Here is a 19,639-nt window from a genome sequence, read left to right on the forward strand (position 1 = left end):
TTTTTTTTTAATCTGGTACAGGGTTTCCCTACACAGCTCGGACTCTCTAGTGATCCTTCTGTCTCAGCCTCCCCAGCACTGGATTACAGGCCTGCACTATGGCATGCATGAGTCGAGGCGTTTGTCCCCACCCTGACTCTCTCCTCCCTCATTTCCACCCAGATGCTGAACCTCTTTGTCGCTGTCATCATGGACAACTTCGAGTACCTCACCCGAGACTCCTCCATCCTGGGCCCCCACCATCTGGATGAATACGTGCGTGTCTGGGCCGAGTATGATCCTGCAGCTTGGTAAGGAGTCACTTTGAATCTCTCAGCCACGTTGTCCACCTTTCCCCGGGACTGGGACATGGGTGGGACAGGTGCCAGGTGCCTGGATCTGAAAAGGGACCTGTTGGGGGCAAGTGTAGAGGGAAAACAAGGACCCCCGAGCCCCACACTCAGCACGTGCAAAGCGTGAGTGCACCTCTTCCGGCATCCCAGGATCCTGAGCGTAGGAGGGCGGGAGTCAGGAAGGGGCTGCACAGAGCACCAGTCCCCAGTGAGGCCGAGGTGAGGCATTCCCCTCAAGAGGCTGGGGAGAAACCAGAGGACTTGGGGGCGGACAGGGCGATAGCCCAAGTAGGCAGAGCTGGGCAGAAGGGACAGCAGCAGAGCCCAGCTCAGGACTTGGGGCAGAGCAGGCCTCCATAGGCAGACTGATGCAACTTGAGGACAGAATATTAAATGAGAAAGTCAGACACACAAGCCCAGATATGACAGTTTCTCTTATATGAGAAACTCAATGTACACACAGATGAAGAGCAAAATAGAAAACAAAGAGGGGCCTGGGGGGCCAGGGAGATGGCTCAGTAGAATAAGCACTTACCTGGCGAGCACAAGGGCCTGAGTTCAAACCCTGGTACTGAAAAAAAAAAAAAAAAAAGACAAAGACAAAGAAATAGGAAGTAAGAGGATATAGCTCAGCAGCATAAGCACCTGCCTGGCAAGTTCAAGGTCCTGAGTTTGATCCTGGTACAAAAAAAAAAAAAAAAAGGAAGTAGGAAAAAATTCAAATAATTCCTCTACTGTATTATTTCAAAAATATCTCAACTGGGCTGGGGAGATGGCTCAGTGCAATAAGCGCTTCCTTGGCAAGCACAAGGGCCTGAGTTCAATCCCCGGTTCCACCAAAAAAAAAAAAAAAAAAAAATTTCAACTGACATGCTATCATCTATTTTGAGAAGTCTTTTTTGTCCATGAACCTGATTAACATTTTGGCCATTTTTTTAAGATTATGGTGTGTAGCATATTAACTATTGTTTTTCTCTAATTATTTTGTAATCAAGTGTTTTTTCATAGAAGAACATTTTTTTTTCTTTTTTTTTTTTTTTTTTTTGGTGGAACCGGGGATTGAACTCAGGCCCTTGTGCTTGCCAAGCAAGCACTTATTCTACTGAGCTATCTCCCCAACCCCATATTTTCTTTATTAATCTATACATGTATTATAGAAAAATAAACAACTCAAAGCAGAGTCAGGCGTGCTAGTGCACAATGGTAATCCCAGCACTCAGGAGGCTGAGGCAGGAGAATCACTGTAATTTGAGGCCAGCCTGGGCTACACAGTGAGTTCAAGGCCAGCCTGAACAGCATGATACTGTCTTCAAAACAAAAACAAAAATGCTGATACCAAAAAATTAAAAGCTTAGAATAAAGGCTGGGTTATAGCTCATTGATAGAGCTATAGCAGTGTGAAGTCCTAGAATTTGTCCCCAGCACTACAGGAAGCAGCTGACAGTAGGTGGTCAGACTGGTGAGGTGGGGATGGAGCCCAGGGCCCTTGTGCCTGTCTCCTTGGCCAAGAGAGAGATGTGTGGTCTCTGGGGAGCAAGGGCATTCCCTGTGGGCTGCCGGGGAGGGCGCTGAGAGCAAAGGCCATGCACCTGCATTAAGCTCCTGCACAGCCCCAACCTCCAGTAGCAGATTCTAGTTCAGGCTGGGTGTGGGGCCCAGAGGACCATTCCTGTGGGCCTTCAGAGGCTGCTGTGTCCGCTTCCTTTTCTCCCTTTGTGGAAGGGGGGTAGAAGTGGTTCTAACTGTTCCTACAGCCTTAGATGGTGAGACGAGGCTGGCATAAGCCGTAGGGCTGGGGCTTGGCATCTGCCTGGTTCTTAATTCTTCCTCTTTTGATTTTAGGTCATAGCAATTGGATGCTGTCCCCTCCTCCTCTATTCCACCAGCCCCCCAATGCAGCCCATGTAGACTGTGCAGGAGGCAGAGGCAGGGAGAGCCGGGGGAAGGCGCTCCCAGCCCAGAGCCCCCAGCACACCTGGATCAAGCCCTCTGCCCCACGCCAGGGCCTGTGGGCAGCGTCTGGGTGTGTGGTCAGGGACTGACCCCCGATTGTCCACCTGCCCTCCAAACCCCCGACCTTGCCGCGTGCAGAAAGCCAGTGTGACCAGGCCTCCCCCACATCCACTAACCCCCTCTCTTCTCCTTGCAGCGGTCGCATTCATTATAAGGATATGTACAGTTTATTACGAGTAATATCTCCCCCTCTCGGCTTAGGCAAGAAATGTCCTCATAGGGTTGCTTGCAAGGTTTGATTTCCACTAAAACCTGCTAGCATCAATGGAATGAGTGTGGCTTGGGGTTCTTCAATATATATATTTCATATATATATATATATATATATATATCTCTCTACAACACAGAGCCAGCGCTCTCTTGCATTAAACTAGAAAACTTTTTAGGCACCAGAATGCCGCCATGTAGACTCAATGAAGCATGGAACATATCTATCTGTTCCCTTCAGCCATCCCTGCTTGCTGTTAGCTGAAGCTGCCCATCCTGGGGTCTCAGTGGCACCCCAAATCAGACACACTCATGGAGGATTGAAACTGCATTGCCCCCCCACACACACACACAGTCACCTCCTCTTTCTCCTGCTCCACCCCTGGCTTCCCAGAGCCCCCAGCCCTCCTCCCTCATCCAGGTTCCCCTCCCCGCCTAGGCCCCCTCAGAGACCAGCCTCAGTCAAACCAGAGAACTTGACCCCACTTTAAAAATGACAATGAAAAGTCAGGCTTGGTGGTGGGTGCCTGTCATCCCACCACTTGGGAGGCTGAGGCAGGAGGATCTGGACTTCAGGCCAGCCTGAACAACATACCTAGTGAGACCCTGTTTCAACCCCCCCCCCCCCACCGAAAAATAATTCAACAGGAGAACCCTCATTTCTCTCTGCCAGAAGTAGATCTGAGGGTCCAGGGTGAATCTGATTCTCTCTCTCTCTCTCTCTCTCTCTCTCTCTCTCTCTCTCTCTCTCCCCCCCTTTCTCTCTTTCTCTGCCTCTCCCTTTCCCTCTCCCTCTCCCTCTCCCTCTCCCCTTCCCTCCTTCCCTCCCTCTCTTTCTTTCTCCCTGCTGGTGAGCAGTGAAATAATAATTTTTAATTACCTTTTCTTCCATTTTTTCCTCCTTCCTATTTATTTGAAATATCTATTTTATCATTTTCTGCATCTTTTTCTATTTTTTCGGCTCCTGTGGTTTTTCCCTCCTTCTGTTTCTCCCACCCGACTTCCTTTGGTTTTCCGTCCGCACCCACCCCGTGTTTTGTTTTCGGTACTGCCAGGGGCCGCATGCCATACCCGGACATGTATCAGATGCTGAGACACATGTCCCCTCCCCTGGGGCTGGGGAAGAAGTGTCCGGCCAGAGTGGCATACAAGGTAGTCTATCTTTGCTGACCCCGCGCCCAGCACTGGGGATTTTTCAGTGCTCATCAGAAACACCCAGCTGAGTCTTTTTCCAGCCGTCCTCCTCCTCTTCTTCTTCTTCTTTTTTTTTTTCCCTTTTTTCTTTTCTCCCAAGTACCTGGATCATGACCATCCCCTGACGAAGCAGCACACTGTGTCCGTCCTTTCGATGAGTGTCTACGTGTTCTGAGACTCCATTATGGCCACACGCTGGGGGAGGGTGGCAGGGAGCACCCAGGGCCCCAGCTCCCCCAGGTCTTCAAGTCTGTGCCCACCCAGAGCAACCCCATGCCCAGGCAAGGAGATGTTGGTCCCAAGCAAAGGCGAGGGGCTCTGGCCCCTTCTTTGAGGCCTTGAGCTCCCAACACACACCTGAAGCTGATCTCTGACCTAGGGCCTCGGGGTACTGGACACCTCCCATGGAGCCCCCAGAGCCTCCCCTCCCCTGCAGCCCCCTCGCTCCCACCCCTGGATCTCATTTGCCTCCCCAATGCTCCATTGGGCAGCAGGTGCAGCAGGACTTGGACAGCAACACAGATGCAGGCCGTGCACGCTGCCTGGGGACCTGGGGGGCAGGCACCACGGCAACCGGGGCTCTGCATGCTGGCTGAGGGCCAGGGGCCATCGGCCCCCCCTCTGGACCCTGTCCTGGACGCTCAGTCAGCGCCCACAGACAGATGCTCTGTTCCTACAACTCATCCCGTGGACATTCAGGGGTGACCTTTAACAACACCCCGCCCTCACTCCTGCCCCTGCCAAACTGACCTTTCGAGCCTTTGCCACCTGCCCCTCTGCCCTGTGTCTGTGCGTGTCCTGGCTCCTCCTCCACCCTCCAGCCATCCCTAAAGTGTCCTCTCCCTTGTCCTTTTCCCTGGCCTCTACTTGAAGGCTGTAAGAGGAAAGGAAAATTCTCCCCTCCTGGTCTCTGCAGGTTTGAGGGTGATAGAAAATCCTTTCCACAGAATATTTCACAGGAAATGCGCCCATTGGGTGAGAAAAAAGACACTTTTCTGCTATCCAGGAAAAAGCTGTCATAGTAAATAACGTAAATCCAGTTGGGCATGGTTGCGCACCCCTAAAACTGTAGCATTATAGGAGGCTGAGGCAGGAATATCATAAATTTGAGCCCAGCCTGAGCACCACTGTGTTAAGGTTTTCACAAATTGAAAAATAAAACTTTTAGGGCCGGCCAGGTAGCTCAGTGGACTGAAGTACCTCCTTAGGCAGAACACAGCGGCCGGGGTTCATTCCCTGGCTTGCCAAGCCAGCCCACCCGTGGTTGATTGAAACTGGGTGTGGTGGCACACGCCTGTAATCCCAGCACTTGGGAAGGCTGAAAACAGGAGAATCACTATGAGTCCTATCATAGTGAGACCCTGTAGACCCTGCAGACCCTGTACTAAATACATTTAAAAAAAATTAAGGAGCTGCCTGCAAATGTGGCTTAATGCAAAAGTCCTGGATTCAATTTCCACTATGAAAACAAAAATCATGATTTGTAAAATGGGAAACCAAGCCATGTGTGGTGGCAGAGGCAAGAGGATTGCTGTGAGTTCAAAGCCAGCCTGAACTACATAGTGAGGCTCAAAAAATAAAATGGGGCCCTTTGTGCAGCTCCCCCCATCCACAGCTGTGCACACCCCTGTTTTTCTACTTACTGCCTGCCTCCCTGCCCCGACCCCCACATTGTGTTCTCCACCTGCCGTCTCCTACCCCGGTCTTCTACCAGTGGGTATCCGAATCCCCTGGCAAGCCCCAAACCTGCCCTCCACCCTCATCTCCGTGCCCTAGCCGGAGCTGGTGTGCACCAGCCCAGTGTCCCCTCTTAGCCACCAAGCACGGGGGACAGAGCCCCTGCCTGGGACACAGGGACTCCTTCCCTGGGCCGGCACGCCCCTCGCCCCTTCTCCCCGCTGCCGCAGAGAGCCAGGCCCAGACTTGCCCCAGACATACTTCCCACGGAGCTATGACTGAGTCTCGAGATTCGTCGCATGCGCCCTGTCTGTGCCTTCGTGTCTGGCCTCGCTGCATGTCCACGGGGGCCGCTGCCTGTGCTTCCCAAGGAATGGTGGTCCCGTGCCCTCTGGCCGGCCAGCAGGGGATGGGTGGGAGCCACCGGCTGTGGCCTGGACCGTCTGCCTGCCTGCTGCATGCGCACCTGGGCCCGGCTTGTTCTCTCTCTCTTTCTCTCTCTCTCTCTCTCTCTTTCTCTCTTCTGGATCAGAATGGACCAGGCCCCGTTGGAAGAACTCTGGGGGCAGAGCAAGGATTTGGGGGCAACGCTGGCAATGCTAGCTCTGGGGTCCAGAAGGTGGGATCTGAAAAGGACAGGGAACCAGGGATGGTGGTGCACGCCTGTAATCTCAGCACCCAGGAGGCTGAAGCAGGAAGATCACCAATATTTCAAGGCCATCCTGGGCCATGTAGACAGACCTTGTCTCAAAAAATCAAAGGGGGGGGGTGGTAAGCCAGGCGTGACAGTGCATACTGGGATTTCAGTGCCTCAACAGGCTGAAGCAGAAGAATCTCAAGTTCCAGGCCAGCCTGGGCAATTAAACAAGGTCCTATCTTGACATTTTTCAAACAGCTGGGATAGAGCTCAGTGGTAGAGTGTCTGCTTGCCTAGCATATGCAAAGCCCTGGGTTCCCTCTTCAGCATCACAAATAAAAAATGGAGGAAGGGGTTTAGGATCACTGAAGAGCCCCTGGCTCCTACCCTATTGGTCTCAAGGACCACCAAGACATTCAACAGGGCCACCTTCAGAGTTCTTCCTGGGGCTCCTGGGCAGGGTGGGTGTGGGTCACGGGAACCCAGGCAGGGAGCCTCAGAATGACCTCCCTCCCCTGGGGTTTTCTGTAGAGGCTCCTGCGGATGGACCTCCCCGTGGCGGATGACAACACTGTCCATTTCAATTCCACCCTCATGGCACTGATCCGCACAGCTCTGGACATCAAGATCGCCAAGGGTAAGGGCAGAGCAGGCAGGCTGGGAAGGTGGGCCAGCTGAGAAGCCAGGGCATCCAGACACCCTGTAAGGAAGGAGCCACAGCAGCTTGAGGGGCCTCCGTGGAGATCCTAAAGGAGATGAGGTGGCAAGTGACATGAATCTAAGGGGAGGATCCCCATACGTGTGTGCAAAGGACCTGGGGCAGGAGGCAGTGAAAGGGGGTGGGGAACACGACTTGGAGGGGCTCATTGGGTCTACCCCTAAGCAGGCTTCTGCTGGCCACTGTGAAGACAATGGGGGAAGAGGCCAGTGTGGGGCCCTGGGTCAGTCTGACTTGTTACTATCCTGGAATACCTGGGTGCTTCCTAAAGACAGGAAGTTTAGGACCAGTCAGATAGCTCAGCGGATTAAAGCGCCTGCTTAGATGCAAGGACTGGAGTTCCATCCCCAGCGTGCCAGTCCTGCCTCTGGGGCACACTGAGACTGAGTGTGATGGCCCATGTCTATAATCCCAGCACTTGGGAGGCTGAAAGCAAGAGGATCACTACAAGTCCGGTCTGTGTACTGAGACCCTGTAGATCCTGTACTAAAAAAAAAAAAAAAAAAAGACAAGAAGTTTATTTAGCTCAGTTTCAGAAATCCAGAGTCCAAACTGCATGACACATTACGTGACAGGGACCTCCTAGCCAAGTGCACATCTGTCATCCAGTGCTCTGGGAGGCTGAAGCTGGAGGATTGCAAATTCCGGTCTGGCCAGGCGTGGTGCAGGGAGGCTGAGGCAGGTGCACTGCTGTCAAGTCCAAGTCCAGCCTGGCCACCATAATGAGACCCTGTCTCAAACAACAAAGCAAGTTCCAGCCCACTGTGGGGAACTCAGAAGCTTAGCGGAACTTTGTTGCAAAAGAAAAGTCTTAAGAATGTAGCTCAGAGCCTAGACTGCAGAAAGGAGGAGATCCTCAAATGCTGACCCCAGGGTACATCCTTCACCCTTAGAGGAAACCAAGGAGCAATGGGCAGGGTGGCCAGGCAGGACAGACTGAGAGGAAGCAGCTGCCACTGTCCACTGTGCCCACAGCAGCCTTGGTAGACAGGTCAGCGCCCCCAACCCCCCACCCCCAGTGCATGGCATGGAGTTTGGAGGCCTGAGAATGGGCTGGATGTGACCTGGTAGTGGGTGGCATTGTGGGATAGAGAGGCACACAGTCACCAGAGAAAATGGAGAGAGAGAGGAGCCAGCAAGAACTGAGCAGATGGCCCTGCCGAGGGTGAGAAGACGCTGAGTTAGGGGGATGGACGACAGAACTTAGGCGACCCCTGTTCCTTCCAGGTTGACCTGACTGTCACAGAGGGACACAGACAGGGTATATTATAAAGAATGTATTTCAACCAGGCATGGTGGCAAAAGCCTGTCATCTCAGCTACTCAGAATACTTGAGGCTGGAGGATCACAGGTTCAAAGCCAGCCTGGGCCACTTAGTGAGACCCTGAATTTTTAAGAGCAGGGGTTGCAGCTCAGTAGTAGAACTTTTGCCTAGCATAGATGAGGCCTGGGTATCCATCCCCAACATCACATAATTAATAAACAAATCTCAGTGCTATTGGGGAAGAGGAGTCAGGCCCCAGCCTGGCCCCTGGTGGGTGTCACTTGTGCAGGTGATTTATAGGTAGTGGGGTACACCTCACTGCTCAGGTCCTGGGCTCTGTCAGGGCAGACAAGGGAGCAGGTGAGCAGTGTTTCCCTCACAGTGGGACACAGTGGAACAGTACTGTCCTGGGGGGCTTGGGAGGCCCATCTCACTAATCTTTCCTGGAGACCTTGACTTCCAGTTTGGAGAGCCTCTGCACCCATGTCTGCTGTCTGTGCCACTGTGGTAGCCACCTTTCTTGTTATGACAAAATACCTAAGGAAAGCAACTTATGGGGAAAAAAGGTTTACCTTGGCTAGTGGTATCAGATGGTTCGGTCCATGGTCCCAGGCTCCAACGCAGGAGCCATCATGGTGGCTGGGAAGCAGAGCAAGGGGAAGGAGCAGCAAAGAAGGGGTCAAGAACCAGAAGGCACGAGCCAGTGACCACCACCACCACCACAGGGCCACATCTTCTCTCCAGCCCTGTGGCTGTGAGCAATCATCGGGGAGGAGTCCACAGGTGAGGTCCAGGCCCAAGGCCAGGGTCCCAGCCCCACATCCATGCCTCACCCAGCCTGAGAGAGGGAGACACACACCCCCATGCATCCCCAGGGACCAAGACGGTCCGCTCACCAGCAGAGCCAACTGCCACCAACCCTAATGCAATTGATTTTGGGGAACATTTCAAAGCCAAACCATTGGTAGCCATACAACAAGTACCACGGATTTAGGGGGCTGTTTGGTTTTCATACTATTGGAGATTGAACTCAGGGCCTTCACTCTGAGCTCTATCTCAGCCCTTTTTTATTTTTCGAGGCAGGGTCCTACTGAGTCACTCAATTGCCCAGGCTAGGGTACAACGTACAACCTTCCTGTCTCAGACTCTCAAAGACCTAGAATTACAGGCATGTGCCGCCATACCTAGCTTAGTCTTTTGTTTTTGTTTTGTTTTTCCTGCAGTGCAGGGATAGAACCCAGGACAACATACAGGCCAGGCAAGCATTTGCCACTGAACGCACCCAACACCCCACTTTTTCTGCTTTCTGAGCACACTGAGCCTCAGCAGCAGCAGGCTGTGAGGGCCTGGAGGATGGGCTGTCAGTCCTTCAGCTCCTCAAACATGCTTCCTTTCATGTGAACCTGAAGTCTGGCTGTGTCTGGACCCTGAAGCCTCCTTCCCAGGGACTCAGATACATCCCCTCCACTCTTCCCTCCCTCTGGCCTGGCCCCACCCTAGGCAGGGAGCTCAGCTCTGACCACCCAACAAAACTGATACATAGGCCCAAGCACCATAACAGAATTAGCTGCGTGTGACGGCCTACACCTGCAATCTTAGCACTTAGGAGGCTGAGGCAGGAAGATCAAGAGTTCAAACGCAGCTTGGGAAAGTTTAATGACTCAATAAAACTCTAAATAAGAACTGGGTAGGGGCTGTAACTCAGTGCAAACGACCTGGGTTCAAATCCCAGTTATACACACACACACACACACACACACACACACACACACACACACACACAAATGGGCCCAAAGTGGTGATCTACTGCCATCTAGTGAGCAGAGGTCAGGTTCCTGCGCAACATTCAGTGGTGCCTAGAAGGCCCCACAGCAAAGGCTGTGACGCTAAGGTCCGGGATCCCTGTCCACACCCTTTCACCCGTGCTCATGCTGAGAGCAGATGCATCCATCTACACCCCGAAGACCAAGGGGCTGAAACTCTTCCAGTTCTTGGGGCTGAAAGGTGTGATCTTTCCTGCTGTCCTGCTTGACTTAAATGGTACCCTCTTGGTCCACTTCACAGGTTCTTTCCTCTTCTTAGGACAGCAGGCCTTTTGTTCTTGCAGATAGGGTCTTGTAGTTCAGGGAACTCTTTGTGGTCCAGGCTGGCCTTGACCTCATGTTGATCCTTCTACCTCAGCCTCCCAAGTGCTGGGACTACCAGCATGCGCCACCAAATTCAGTGATATCTTGAAATATGTATCACTTAAACAGCAGTCACCTTATAACACAAAACACTAGGATTTATTCCTTCTCTAATTGTAATTTTGTCCCAAGTAACCAACCTCTCCTGTATCTTCCTGTCCCCAGAAAGTCACTTTTTTTTCTTTTTTTCTTTTTTCTTTTTTTTTTAATTTTATTTTTTTTTATTTTTCAACAAATAATACACTGCATATATTCTTCTTAGTGGTTAGTTGCTGTACAAGATGCGGACTTGTGATCCTATTTACAAACACCATTAGAACAAATCATTCTATTCATTAAGAGAATGCAATTATATATCTATCCTAACCACTTTGAATACACAGATACAAAATGGACATTCATCTGTATACCCCATTTTTTCTAAGTTCCGTTATTGAATATTATAGGTGTGTAAACTCAGCAAAATATTCTAAAAGAGTCCAGTAGCCCATAATAGCATTGGGTCTTCTGTTTAACTGGCAATGTCAGAAATTATTGACCTGAGTCCCCCACAGCTCAACATAACAGCATGGCTTTCTTATAATTTCGTCTTCATACTTTTCTGCTGGATGGTTAAGACCAAGGTAAAGCAGGACCTATGCAATTTTTTTCTTTTTTTAAAAACCAATATTGGATATTGAACCCAGGGCCTTCACACTGAATTACAATCCCAGAAACAGCCTCACCCCGCCACCATTTTATGTTTTTTGGTTCTTGGTTTGCTTTGGCTTGGTTTTTTGAGACAGTCTCACTAAAATGCCTAGGCTGGCTCAAACTTTCCATCCTCCTGCCTCAGCCTCCCAGAGTGCTGAGATTGAGATTACAGGCTGTACCACCATCCCAGCTAGAACTTCTCTCTCTCTCTCTCTCTCTCTCTCTCTCTCTCTCTCTCTCTCTGCTTTCCTCCCTTCCTCTTTCCTGTTGTTTGCTTGTTTGTATTTTGAGATGGTGTCACACTCTGTATTCCAGGAAGGTCCTGAACTCACTCTGTAACCCAGGATGGCCTCAAATTCATGGCAGTCTTGATGCCTCAGCCTCCCAAGTGCTGGGATTACAGGTGTGCACCACCATGCTCAACCTAAGAGTCACTTTTTTTTTTTTTAAGAATCCTTTATTTTATTTATTTTTTTAAATTTTTATTTATTTATTTTTACATTTTATTTATTGTGTGTGTGGCCAGTTCAGCCCACCTGTGGGCAGGGCTGGCTGGCATATGGTGCTGGGGGATCGAACCGTGGTCCCTGTGCTTTGCCAAGCTTGTTCCAAGTAGGTGCTTTAGACCACTGAGCCATCTCTCCAGCCCCACTAAGAGTCACTTTTAATGAGAAATATTCTCTTCTTTGATTGCCAAGACGTGGCCACACAGATCCTGGGTACTTCTCTTGCCCATAATAATGGTAGAAATAATAATAATAATAATAATAATAATAATAATAATAATAATAATAGTTAATTCTACCACTTTCCAAGAGGAAGAAAAAACTACCATAGGGTGGTGCTAATGGTCCAGCTACCAAGGGGATTGTTCTCCAGGGTTACCCCCAATGGTCTGGACCTCCCAACCTGACTCCAACCAGCCCCATCCCATTCTAGCTTAGCCCCAGGAACTCTGTGTCACCAGACCCTTTGGCCATGGGAAGAAAGAAAGTGAAACCAGGTGTGTTGCATGCACGTGTAATCTCAGCACTCAGGAGGCTGAGGCAGGAGGATCACCACAGCCTGGAGTACATAGTGAGACCCTGTCTCAAAAAAGGAAAAAAGACCCTGTGGCAGGGGGAGACGACATACTGTGAGGTGGGCACAGGTACAGTGGCACAGGCTGAGGAGGAGAATCACAAGTTCAAGGACACCCTGGACAATTTAGCAAGACCCTGTCTCAAAACTTTAAGAAGGGCTGGGGGTGCCTCTTGGGGGTAGAGCACTCACATGGGTTCCAGCCCCAGCCCCACAAAGAGTACATAAAGTCATCAGACCTCACTCTAAGGTCTGCACCTGATGAGCTTACTTAACCTTGCATCCTAAAGGCCCCTCAGCTAAACACCCCAACTGGGTTCAGTTTCTCCCTTTTGTCCCTTACAACACGGGCTTGGAAGGGACCAGCCAAACCATAGCGCTGGAATAAAAATCCCACAGGAGACACTGACCCCGAGCCTCGTGAGTGTTAGCTACTTTGGTCATCCGGCAACCAGGTGAGTCACAGGTGCAGCCACAATCCCCGTTTCAGAGAGGGAAACTGAGGTACGGGGATGAGGAGTAACCATGGAACGCTGCGGAGGAGCAACACTAGTGCGGTCGTCCCCCACTCCTGCCGGGGCCTGCTCCAGGCCAGCTCGTGGCAACCAGGATAATGGTGGTGTTCTCATGATAAGGGTCTGTCTGTGCCCACGTTGCAGGCGGAGCCGACAAACAGCAGATGGACGCCGAGCTGAGGAAGGAGATGATGGCGATTTGGCCCAACCTGTCACAGAAGACGCTGGACCTCCTGGTCACCCCGCACAAGTGTAAGGGGCAAGCTGGTCCGGGGGACCCCGCAGAACAGGGCCCCAGGGAGAGAAAGCAGGCTCCGGGAAGCGCCACCGAGAGCTCACTCTGTCTGTGCCTGCAGCCACGGACCTGACGGTGGGCAAGATCTACGCGGCCATGATGATCATGGAGTACTACCGGCAGAGCAAAGCCAAGAAGCTGCAGGCCATGCGCGAGGAGCAGGTGCGTCAGCTGTCGGCCTCCCGCGCTGGGAGACAGGGTGGCTTGGTTCCGGGAACCAATCAGGGTAAGCAAGCAGGGAACCAATCAGGGTGAGCAAGCAAGGATCCAATCAGAATAACGAGGGAACCAAGAGGAATGGCCAGAGAGCCAGAGATGGGGTGTGGCCAGGCCCCTACGCGGGTCCCTGCCTCGTGCCCTGGATAGCTGGGCCCATTCATTGCTTCCTGCAGCACTGATCGAGGGCCTACTGGGTGCTGGGCAAGCTACAGCGGGCCCTGGGGTGCGGCTGAAGGGAACGGCGTCCCTCCTCCAACTAAATCAAAGAACCTAGAAACAGAGTGCTGTGTAGAAAGTGAATCCTAGGAAGGAGGGAAGAGGGAGGGGATGTGAAGGGGGTCAGCAAAGGGATTGGCCTGTGCAAGGCCCTCAGGCTGGACCTCACCTGCTGAGTTTGGAGGAAGGTGAGAAGGCAGAGGCCAGTGGAAGAAAAGGGAAGAGAGGAGAGAGAGGTGATGGAGAGGATCCAAGTGAAACGGAGGAGCCCTGCAAAGTTCAGAGGAGGGGCCTGGGAGATAGCTCAGTAGAATAAGCACTTGCCTGGCAACCGCAAGCGCCTGAGTTCAATCCCCGGTTGGGGGGAGGGGAGGAGTTCAGAGGAGCAGGGAGTCCCCGCAGCCTGGGCTGGGCGCTCATGGGCGCCCCTTGGTGGCTGCGGAAGGAACAAACTGCAGGGAGGGACGGCGCTTGCGAGGAAATGAGCACTGGACCAGGTGGGAGGTGTGCAGGTGCGGTACGGCCATAAAAAGACACTGTTCTGGGAAGATTTGGACAAAAGAACCAGACAGGTCAAACTTGGGTATGTGCGTGCAGGAAGGGATCGGAAATACTCTGAAGAGCAGGCGAAGTGGTGCATGCCTGGCATCCCAGCTACTAGGGAGGCTGAGGAAGGTGGACTGCCAAATTCAAGTCCAGCCCTGACAACTTAATGTAGGGCCCAGCTCTAAGGAAAAAAAAAAAAAAAAAAAAAGACCTTGTCTAGTGCCTGAGCTTCTGACACTCCCTCCATCTGTCCCCTGGCTGGTCTCTGCCTGCCCAGAACCGGACACCACTCATGTTCCAGCGCATGGAGCCCCCATCCCCGACGCAGGAGGGGGGACCTGGCCAGAACGCCCTCCCCTCCACCCAGCTGGACCCTGGCAGAAGCCTGTGAGTGTCACCATGGCCCCCAGGAGACATGGGGGGTTGCTGAACCCAGGCTGCAGAGCCTCTGGTGCCCCCTGCCATCCTGGCCTCTATCCCCCACGCAGGACGGCTCATGACAGCGGCATGAAGGAGAGCCCATCCTGGGTGACCCAGCGGGCACAGGAGATGTTCCAGAAAACTGGCACTTGGAGCCCAGAGCGTGGGCCCCCCTCCGACCTGCCCAACAGCCAGCCCAACCCACAGGTGCCACTGCCCTCCACCCTGCACCCCTAACTGAGCTGGGTGGGCGGGAGGTGGTGTCCACACCCTACACCCCAAGCTCACCACTCTGCGCCCATGGAGTTGCCCCTGGGTTCTCACCCTGGCCCCGCCTCACCCTGCCCCACCTCTGCCTGCAGTCAGTGGAGATGCGTGAGATGGGCACCGAGGGCTACTCGGACAGTGAGCACTGCCTCCCCATGGAGGGTCAGGCCCGGGCCGCCTCCATGCCCCGGCTCCCCGCCGAGAACCAGGTGAGGGCTTGCACTGCCCTGTGCCCCCTGCACCCCTACACTGGCTACACTGGGAGTACCACCTTCCCCTTCAAACATGCAATCTAGGGCTTCTCCTTCCTGTACCCAGGCACCTCCTGGGGAAGGACAGTCCCTGTGGGCTGAGTATGGTGGTTGCTTCCAACTGGTTTCCTCTGTCTTATTTGGGAGTTCTGAGGGGGAAGTAGGGGTGAGGTGAGAAGAGGATCTGTCAGGCCCCAATGAGAGCTGCAGTGGAGAACCCCAACTACCAACAGGGTATGGTGGCACACGCCTGTGCCCCCAGCACGCTGGGAAGCTTGAATCTCCCCAAATTCAAGCTCAGTCTGGGCAATTTAGTCTCAAAATAAATACAGCTGGATGTGGTGTTACGAGTCTGTAATCCCAGCACTCAGGAGGCTAAGGCAGGAGGATCATTATGAATTTGAGACCAGCCTGGGTTACAGTGAGCTCAAGGCCAGCCTGAACTGCATAGCAAGACTGTGTCTCAAAAAGACCAGAGAGAGAGCGAGAGAGCGAGAGCGAGAGCGAGAGAGAGAGAGAGAGCTCAGCAGACAAAGCACAAAGCACCTGCTTTGGCAAGTGCAGGGAACAGGGTTCCATCCCTGGTTTCCACATGCTGTGCAGGCCCTGCCCCCAGGGCATGCTGAGCCGGCAAGAGTAATCCCAGTGCTAGAGAGGCTGAAACTGGAGGATCACCACGAGTCCAATGTGCATAGTGAGACCCTGTACCAAAAACACAAAAATTTTTTTAAAAAAAGAAAAGAAATCCAAAAGCACTGGGAAGTGAGCTCAGTGCAAAAGCTCTGGATTCAATCCCCAGTCCTGAAAAAAAGGCTACAACATGATATTACAACATCTGTGCAAACAAACGTGGTACAAGCCTATGCATGTGTACGTACACACGCGTGCACACATGCACACATGTGGGTCCTAGGACCTGCAAGCTGTGTCGGGTGGGTTGTCCTGGTCCCTGTCTGGTCTCTGTGGGCTGCAGGGTGGGCAGTGTGTGTGCCTGGTGTGTGTCTGTGTGGGGCTGCTTCTCTCAGCTGCAGGGCCCCATCAGGGGACGTGGGAGGGCATGGCCGGCTGCCTGTGTGGAGTGGAGCACGGCGCCACGCAAACTTCCCAGCCTGGCCTCTGGCTGCTCTGACTTGGCCTGGGGGACACTCTGGTGCATGTGATCACCCAGTTCCTGGGTCAGGACTACTGCTGGGTCCCAAGAGAGGGAGGGGACAAGATGCCCACCACCCGGGCTCAGCGCATGGCATGAGGAAGTCCCTGGGGCTATGGCCGTGCCATTCTGTGTCTGTCTCCTATGCCTCTGCCATCTGTGTGTCTTCTGTCTCTGCTGCACTCGCGGGGGGGCAGCCAGCCAGGTCCTGGGACCCCCCTGCGCCCTCCAGAGATGGTGACTTCTCTCTTTCTTCACGGCCGCTCCTTGCACCTCCTCCACGTCCCCTACACCTCCCTCTCCTTCCAGCCTTTTATATTTATTTTCTCCTTTCTGTCTTTCTGTGTGCACCATCCCGTGGGGCCGTGACAGAGAAGGGGCCGGCCACGTGGGAGTAACCTCAGTGTATGTACCGCGCCCACCACCACTGCCTCCTCCACCCCCCGCAGGGAGCCCTGGCCATCACCCTGGTCCCCAGCCCCAACCTCACTCTGCAAACCTCCCCCTCCCCTGTGTGTGTGTCCTGCGTGTGCTGGGGGCCACACCTGCCCCACCCCTCCTCTCAGTGCCCCTGGCTCACATCCCTCACTCCAGGGCAGGCCTGGTGTCAGAGTGTCCCTCCTGCTCCTCTCTGCCAGCTGTGGAGAACCACAGGCCCCCAGTCAGGGTTCAAATCGCACAGCCTGTACCTGGGCGGCAGGAGCCAGAGTTGGGTGTCAGGAGGTGCTGAGTGGGGTTGATGGAGGCTCTGGGGGCAAGGGTATGGCCTGCAGCCTGGGCTTCTGGGTCTGAAGCAGGGGATCCTGGGAAGCAGCCACATGTGTGTGGCCCCAGAATGGGCCAAGGGACCAGCTCTGTCTGGGGGGGGCAGGCTGTGGCCTGGGCCCTGTGGCACTCCCCAGACCCTGTCCCTGGATGGCCACACCACAACCACGGCAGCTGTCTGTGAGCCACCACAAGTGGGAAAAGGATCAGGACTTGTGCACGGCTCCCACTGACTCCACCCTGCGGCCTGTCCCCCCCCCCCCAGACTATCTCGGACACTAGCCCCATGAAGCGCTCAGCTTCTGTGCTGGGCCCCAAAGCGCGACGCCTGGAAGACTATTCGCTGGAGCGGGTCCCGCCTGAGGACAACCAGAGGCACCACCAGCGCCGCCGCGACCGTGGCCACCGGGCCTCAGAGCGCTCCCTGGGCCGATACACAGATGTAGATACAGGTGGGCCCAGAGACAGGGCCTCTGGGAGGGGGAGAAAAGGATGGAGTTTGGAAGGAGGAAGAGAAGTGTGACACAGGGGCAGTATGCACTCCTGTCATCCCAGCATTCAGGAAGTTAAGGCAGCAGGACCACCACAAGTTCAAGGCCAGCCTGGGTACATAGCAAGACCCTGTCTCAAAAAAAAGAAAAGGAAGTGGGCAGCATAAGGGACCAAGGAGCATCTGCCCCCAGCCTTGGGACAGGGACCAGGCTGACAGCATGCTGACCAGGCTCCACCCCAGACCTGCCTAAGTTCCCAGCCCTGGGGTCCTCTCACCCCTGATGGCCTGCCACATACACACCCTATCCTATCTCCCTTCCTCCATGATCAGCCAACCACCCATCCATGTGTCCTTTTGGTCCAGGCTTGGGGACAGACCTGAGCATGACCACCCAGTCTGGGGAACTGCCATCGAAAGAGCGGGACCAGGACAGGGGCCGGCCCAAGGACAGGAAGCACCGGCAGCATCACCACCATCACCACCACCATCACCCACCCCCCGACAAGGAGCGCTATGGCCCAGAGCGGGAACGGCCAGAGCACAGCCGCGCCCGTGCCCGAGACCAGCACTGGTCTCGCTCGCCAAGCGAGGGCCGGGAGCACATGGCCCACCGGCAGGTGGGTGCGGTCTAGGAGCCAGGCCGGGACTGGGGCCAGGAAAGGACGAGGAGGAGGGGACCCCAGGCGCCTATGAGGGGAGCCTCCTCCAACCTGCACCCCACAGGTCTCCCAGGGCCCAGGGTGGCTCCTGGCTGGGTGGACCCCGCTCCCTGCCCCCCTCCCAGTCCCTGCTCCGTCCCCAGCCCCCCGCCACCTGCTGCCACCCTCCCACCCGCCTGCCTGCAGTTGCTTCTCCTTGTGGATCACGTTTGAGTTTGGGGCCACCATGGTCCTTTCGCTTTCCTTTAACCTGGCTTCCCTTTTCGTTTCAATTATGATTTCTGTCCTATGGACGCCTGTGAGTAATTTTTTGAAACTTCTGCTATTTTAACCCCGAAACTTACAAAACTCCATTTCTCATTTCTCTTTTCACTTTGTTGTGTTGGTTTTTGATTCCTCCCTCCCTCCCCGTCTCACTCTCCTGCCCTCCTCCTCTTCCCCCCTGTGGCTGTCGCTTTTCTCCTTTTTTTCCATTCCCATGTCCTGTGTCTCTGTCCCCTACGTCCTCTCTCCTGTCCCGTTTGTCCTCCTCTGTGTCTCCTCCCGTTCTCCTTCCGGTTGATTTGGTTGTATCTTTTGTTTTGATTTCCTTTGTTTCAATTTTCGTGTAGGGCAGTAGTTCTGTAAGTGGAAGCCCAGCCCCCTCAACGTCCGGTACCAGCACTCCGCGGCGGGGACGCCGCCAGCTCCCCCAGACCCCCCCCACCCCCCGGCCACACGTGTCCTACTCCCCCGTGATCCGTAAGGCCGGAGTCTCGGGGCCCCCACAGCCACCGCCGCAGGTCGTGGCCAGGCCGGGCCGGGTGGCCACCAGCGGCCCACGGAGGTACCCAGGCCCCGCGGCCGAGCCCCTGGCCAGGGAGCGGCCCCCCGCTGGCAGCCACGGCAGCAGCCGATCGCCCGGCATGGAGCGGCGAGCCCCTGGGCCAGCCCGGAGTGAGTCCCCCAGAACCTGTCGCCACGGAGGGGCCCGGTGGCCCGCATCCGGCCCGCACATGCCCGAGGGTCCCCGGCACCACAGCTACTACCGGGGCTCTGACTATGGCGAGGCCGACGGCCCCGGCCTCGGTGAGGAGCCCGTGGCCGGACCCTACGACGTGCCACCCCCAACAAGACACCCGTCCTCGGGCGCCGCCGGGCGATCGCCCAGGACTCCCCGGGCCGCGGGCCCGGCCTGCACCTCGCCTTCCCGGCACGGCCGGAGACTCCCCAATGGCTACTACCCGGCCCATGGACTGGCCCGGCCCGGAGGGCCCGGCTCCCGTAAAGGCCTGCACGAGCCCTACAGCGAAAGCGACGACGATTGGTGCTAAGTCCGGGCGAGGTGACGCCGCCCCCGCCCGGCCCCCCACGCACCCCACGCACACGCCCCACCAGGAGACCATCCCCTCCCAGCACCCCGGTGCAGGACAGAACCCGCCAGCTACGGAGACCCAAGACTCTGGAGGGGCCGGGGGCCCAGCGCACCCCCAGGCCAGAATAGACCCTCCTGGGCAATGGATGCCCTCCCAGCCTCAACCTCCCCCTGTGATGGGGGCCTGGGGTGGGCAACTGACAGACCGACCGACCACACAGCCAAGGGATTTGAATTAACTCAGCTCTTTTTGGATAACTTTGGGGAAAATGGAAAAAAAAAAAATATATATATATATATAAAACAATAACATTTTTAAAAGAAAAAAAAAACGAGGAGAAAACAAATAGCTTCTATTGATGAGTTTTATCATCTCAGTCAAATCTTTTCTTTCCCTGGCGAGCGAGGAAGCTGGTGGCTGCCGTGGCAGGGGAGCCACGGGGAGGTGGAGGCCGAAGGCAGTGAACCCAGCACCCCCAAACCAGACA

The 19,639-nt window shown here is 54.6% G+C and overlaps 1 protein-coding gene across 1 annotated transcript in view; it reads left to right on the plus strand.

The window, feature by feature from the left end:
• Window positions 1-19,416, plus strand: part of Cacna1a (calcium voltage-gated channel subunit alpha1 A) — a 184,335-nt gene extending 164,919 nt beyond the window's left edge. Inside the window, exons 36-46 of the mRNA XM_023720124.1 lie at window positions 163-290; window positions 3,608-3,704; window positions 6,592-6,697; window positions 12,661-12,768; window positions 12,873-12,973; window positions 14,070-14,179; window positions 14,281-14,419; window positions 14,575-14,688; window positions 16,911-17,097; window positions 17,502-17,755; window positions 18,409-19,416. Coding sequence (XP_023575892.1) covers window positions 163-290; window positions 3,608-3,704; window positions 6,592-6,697; window positions 12,661-12,768; window positions 12,873-12,973; window positions 14,070-14,179; window positions 14,281-14,419; window positions 14,575-14,688; window positions 16,911-17,097; window positions 17,502-17,755; window positions 18,409-19,110 — 2,046 coding nt within the window. The 3' untranslated portion in view covers window positions 19,111-19,416. The remainder of the gene's footprint in view (window positions 1-162; window positions 291-3,607; window positions 3,705-6,591; window positions 6,698-12,660; window positions 12,769-12,872; window positions 12,974-14,069; window positions 14,180-14,280; window positions 14,420-14,574; window positions 14,689-16,910; window positions 17,098-17,501; window positions 17,756-18,408) is intronic.
• The last annotated feature ends 223 nt before the right edge of the window (window positions 19,417-19,639 follow it).

Source organism: Octodon degus, unplaced genomic scaffold (assembly GCF_000260255.1).
Source record: "Octodon degus isolate 3935 unplaced genomic scaffold, OctDeg1.0 scaffold00073, whole genome shotgun sequence".
NCBI lineage: Eukaryota > Metazoa > Chordata > Mammalia > Rodentia > Octodontidae > Octodon > Octodon degus.